This window comes from Egretta garzetta, unplaced genomic scaffold (assembly GCF_000687185.1).
Source record: "Egretta garzetta isolate BGI_Z169 unplaced genomic scaffold, ASM68718v1 scaffold96, whole genome shotgun sequence".
NCBI lineage: Eukaryota > Metazoa > Chordata > Aves > Pelecaniformes > Ardeidae > Egretta > Egretta garzetta.
In genome coordinates, this window is record NW_009259965.1 from 541,702 (window position 1) to 546,685 (window position 4,984).

Below are 4,984 nucleotides of genomic sequence, written 5' to 3' on the forward strand. Positions count from 1 at the left end.
AGTCCTGCCTCGGTGGGTGTTATCTGCCTGGGTTTAACCACGTCTGTAAGGCCGCCAGCCAAGACCCCACGCATAAAGAGTTATGAACCCAAAATTGTAAGTACTGGGTGATCCCTTGGGTTTACAGGGAGTTTGGGCAGTTTTAAAAGGATGATGCTTCATTTAAAAAAAAAAAAAAAAAAAGAAAATTTCTCCTTTCTCCCTGCCACGCTGGTTACAAGTGAGGAGCCCTCCCTGTGTGCAAGCTTTTGCCCGGTGCTGCCCAAGTGCAGCTGGCACCTTCCCTAGGCTCTGGCGGTTCTGCCCCTGCCTGGGGTCATTAACTGTTAGTACAGCAGCTGGGCTTTAATGGAGGCTTGGAAATAGGAGCTCACGGTTGTTAAGCTGTTGACGTAGGGATCTATGCAACTGGAAGGATCCTTGGAGGAGCAGAGCATCAACTGGTACCGCTTAAGGGTGGCTTGAAGGTTCTCTTGGGGTAACTGGCAGGAAGCGATCTATGTTAGAGCCTGTGAAGAAGTTCCAAAAACTTGTAGTTAATAAACTTCCTGTAGTCAGATACTTGGTGTCTCTTGGGACCATCAACCTGGCAATGGAGGTCTGCTCCTGTAAAGCCTGAGGCGCTTACAGGTGCCACTGAGGAGCTGGATGTGCCGAGAGCCCAGCACCTTGCAGGGTTAGACCTCGGAGGTGAGGAGGAAAGCAGCAGTATTTCCATGTTTACCTTTTGAATAAAAGAAAGCCTCATGCTTCAGCATTCTTTTTTGGGTTTCAGGTGGATTTCTCTGGTTACACTGTAAGGGTCTCTGCCAGGCTGTAGGTTAGCTATTCCACAGCTGGCCATCAGGCACTAGCTTTTCTAGCCAGCCTTTGGCTGCCTGCTGACTCCAGGTGGCTTCGCTCCCTTGCTTCAAGCTGGAGGATTGCTTGGTACTTGGGAGTGAGGAAGCGCACAAAGGTTGGAGCTGATTTCTGTTAAGTGCTCTACAGTAGTACCACGTGGGCTTAAAAAGAAAAAAAAGGAAAAACAGCCTGTAAGCAGAGTACTTTGGATGCTAAACTAGAATATTAAATTCACGTCCCACTGGTTTTATTTTTTAAAGCTTTGTTAATCTTCAATCAAAAGCTGTAAGAAATGGGATGTGTAACAAGCACAGAAAGGGTATTACACTGCTACTTAGAAGAAGGGCCAGAGATCAAGCTCATGACCCAAGAAAGTATCTGCTGTGCTTGTTCCCCCTTCCCTGCAGGGCTGCAGGTGCCCATGTGGCTTAACACGAGGTTTCCTGCTTCCAGCTCTGGAGCTGACTGCGCTATTTCTGTACAGTCACTGTTGCCCTTCTTGGGTGGTATCTGACTGTTTTATACACCCCCCTGCAGGTATTTGGTGCAGGCTGGGTCCAAGAAAACATGACTGGAGGGATGAAATAAAAATTGGTGGTGCTTTTTTTTTTTCTTTTTTTCTAGATTGCGGTGAGCAAACTTCGCTCTATGGGAGTATTTCCTTGGGGCTGCCCTGCAAGCACATGTCCACGTCTCTAACTTCAGTCTGCGACTTGACTGGACTGCTTAGTTGCGTGCAAATTCCTTGGGCTTGACTGTCTGTACAGTCTAGTCCAGAGTCCTCCTCACACAGTAATCCAGTGACCCGAACACTACAAAGCCAATTTGCAGCAGCTTGTTGAATGGTTGATGACTATAGTGTGTCTAAGTGAACCTTTTTCTAGTGAAATTAGTTTAAAAGGGGACTTTTTATGGGGAAAGAAGATGACTCTATTGATGGAGCAAACAGTAAGGCCTTGCCAGGCTGCTGATTACCCCTTACACGCACACACAAAAAAATTAGTGTTCGTATCAGTGCTGCTGTTCTTGATGTAAGCCTCCAGCTGCTCAACCTTTGCAGCCTTTTCCCCAATTCTGCTAGGGCATATTACAAGAAGATAGTGGGTCTCAGAAAGTGAATATTAATAGGTAAACACATCTATTTCAAATCAAAATTATCTTATAGCTTAAAGAGGGTGATCGTGAGAAATAAGCAAAGCTGTGGGGTTGTATAGGTTTGGGGTTTGGTTTTGTTGTTGTTTTTAATCCTTTTTGACCTTGCTAGATGTTTGTTGTTGCGGTTAAGCAGGTAGCCTTCCTTAAAGTTGTTTGGTTTTTGTTTTCTTCCCCCTTCCCTGCTGCTAGGGAAGGATCCACAAATTGGCTGACAAGTAGGAGAGGAAATGGAGTGTGTGGAGTGAGATGGGAAATTACACTGGAAAAAATGCAAGACCTTGTTATTTTCTTTGGCCTGTATAGTAATATTTGATATTACGTGTAAGAAGTTCTAAAAGGATGTTTCAACTTGCAAAAAGCTGAATAAGCTCACTCAAGGAGGCATTCGCCTTGGCTTAAAAATACTCAGGAATGTTCCAGTTGAGTGATGAGATGGCACAAAACACTGGAAAGTACACAGGATGGTATTTTATCATTGGGCACTTGGATTAGTGCGTGAGGACGAGACCCAAAGCTCACTGTCTTGTAGGCTTCTTTACCCTTACTATTTTCCTGGACCCTGCATGGTCGCATTTAAGTCTTATAGCAGCACCAAGAGCTGCAAAGGACCAGGTAGGCATGTCTTTTGAGGAACGAGAAGGCAGTAGTCGCTGCCCTCCTTCATGGTACACCTCAGCCAAGGGCTGTTCAGATTGTCCAACTGGAAGCACATCAGCAATCCTGTCACCGCCAACTTGGGCAAAAGTCAAGCTGACATTTCTTCAGCACTACTGCGTTTACTGCAGAATGGGGTGCGTGTGCTATTCTTGAAAAAGAGCGACCTTCGCTTTCTCCTCACTGCTGGAAATTGCTAGCTAATGTTTAGGCCAGACTTCTAAGAAGTTTGGATGTTGATCTAGGTCTCTGCAGATCAAGACTTTAATTACTAGTGCTCTCTGCCAGACCTCTCTTCCCTTTGTCCCAAGGCTGCTGTTTTTCATTGGGAGGGGTGGAAAAGGTGGACTTCAGCCCCTTGTGAGATGGGAGCTGGATCAGATCCCACCCGTCTGTTCTTCCTCCTGTGGCTCCAACTGATTACTTGTAGACTCTCCTTTAGCTGCCCCTTTCATGGCAAGAATAGCCAACAGCCCTTCTCTTTAAGTGGAAATTGATTCTCTGAATTGGTTTCTGTTGCAGGATTTTAAGCTGGAGTTTGGCCATCATCAAGGCAGGACAAGTTCTGTCTGGCATGGAGGTACAGCTACCATTGTTCAGAGCCCTGGAGACGAAGTATGGGGAATAGTGTGGAAAATGAACGCTAGCAATTTAAGTTCACTGGATAAGTAGGTGACTTAACTTCTGCTGTCTTCTACTCTTTTAGAGACCAATTGAATAGTAGTAGTTAATTTTTGGTGAAGAAGGTGTGTGAATTTCACTGCATAGTACATGTATTGACTTCTAACACATTTGTGATTAAAATGGCTTTGTTTTCAAGCTAAAGCTACTTAAGGGTATTTTAATAAGGTGTGGACCTTGATTTGGAGCTGATGTATTGGTCAGGTTCCTTTTTCTTGATCCCTGTCCTCGCAATGTCCTGTCCCTTAAATTACTCTAAACTCTGTCCTGTGACACTTCCCATTGCTTTAGAGAGAGTTTCCTTTGAGACTGACATCAATTTCTGTCTCTATACATTTGTAGACTCCAACTGTAGTGGAAGAGGAAGGTATGAGGACAAGACTTTGCAGAAGAGGGCAAGGGGACCTTTTGAGGAGGTTATTTTGCATGTCCTCTAAGGATTCTAACTTTTGTGAACTTGAGGTACATCCAAGCAGGGAGCTGGGGTGGTTTTGTTTTTTCCTTTGAATGGGCAAGGCTGCCTGCGCCATTACAGTGCATGGCAGAGAATGTTCTGCCTGTGCCTGATAATTAAGACGAGTTTAAGGCAACCTGAGCAAGTCATTCCTAAGCGGAAGTCTGGAGGACCACCTGGGTAAACAAATCAAGGAGCAGCATAACTTCTTGCAGGGTCTAAAGCAGGACTTAGAACTTAATCTCCAAAACTTTGGCTGGTATCATGTGTTTATTGCAGCTTTCGGGATGTGCCTGCACAGCATGGTGCTTCTGGTACACAAGGATCATTTGTTCACAGCAGTTTATCACTGTCAATTAATTCCAGTAGAAATCTGGGCTAGTGAGGCTAGGGAAGCAGAGCATATTAAACCCATTGAAAGCATCACATTAATACAGTTGTTCTGCCTCTAGTACTGTTGCAGTTTTGGTTATGGCTGCACTGCGCTGTGTAGGCATGTCCTTATAACCTTGGCCATGAAAATTGAAGTTCCAACTTGCTTTTCATTGCCTACAGTGAACCCGAAATACAACAGAAACTGTTGCCTGAGTTCTGTTAGCACATCATGGGAATGGGCACTCTCAGCAAGTCCTGGTTGGGACTGTTAGTCCCCAGCAGGAGGGCATCTAGCTGGTATGCTTCTGGTTAGGGAGAGCTTCACGTGCCCCTGCTTTATTATTTCCTCAGTTTCCCCTCTGTTGCTTACACTAGCACTTACCTCCTGGTCCCCTTTCTGCTGATCTTTACTGAAATCTCCTGATTTACCATGCTTGCCGAAAGCATAAACTTTAGAAGTATAAAGATGCTGTCTGGCAGCATATGTTTGGATAGTAACGCTGCATTCCCCCTATGGGGACAGCCTTTTGTATTTTAACTTCTAAAGTGTTGTTTACATGCTACAGAATTGCAAATGCCTGTCATTTGTTTGACAGGGGATAAACTTTAATGCTGGCTAAGATGCTAGAGACACGAGTGCTATATCGTCACCAAAAGCTGCAGGACAGACACCAGCATCAAAGATTGCTTTTTCCCAGCTACCTCACTGATGCCATGAAGGCGGACTGGAAATGGAAGGAAACTGGATGTGTTCTTGGCTTTTATAATGATAGTTGATAGTGTTCTTCTAAGGCTTGCTCCTAACCAACCCAAAAGAGCTTG

At 44.9% G+C, this 4,984-nt stretch overlaps 1 protein-coding gene across 5 annotated transcripts in view; it reads left to right on the forward strand.

The window, feature by feature from the left end:
- Nucleotides 1-53: 53 nt before the first annotated feature.
- GGCT (gamma-glutamylcyclotransferase) overlaps nucleotides 54-4,984 on the forward strand; it is a 9,908-nt gene continuing 4,977 nt past the window's right edge. The window contains exons 1-3 of one of the 5 annotated variants that reach the window (XM_035895703.1): nucleotides 54-96; nucleotides 3,175-3,320; nucleotides 4,759-4,984. In XM_035895703.1, coding sequence (XP_035751596.1) covers nucleotides 4,929-4,984 — 56 coding nt within the window. In that variant the 5' untranslated portion in view covers nucleotides 54-96; nucleotides 3,175-3,320; nucleotides 4,759-4,928. Of the gene's footprint in view, nucleotides 97-1,268; nucleotides 2,790-3,174; nucleotides 3,325-3,675; nucleotides 3,796-4,758 lie in introns of those variants that run through there. The other 4 variants (XM_035895706.1, XM_035895704.1, XM_035895702.1 and 1 more) reach the window with 4 other exon arrangements.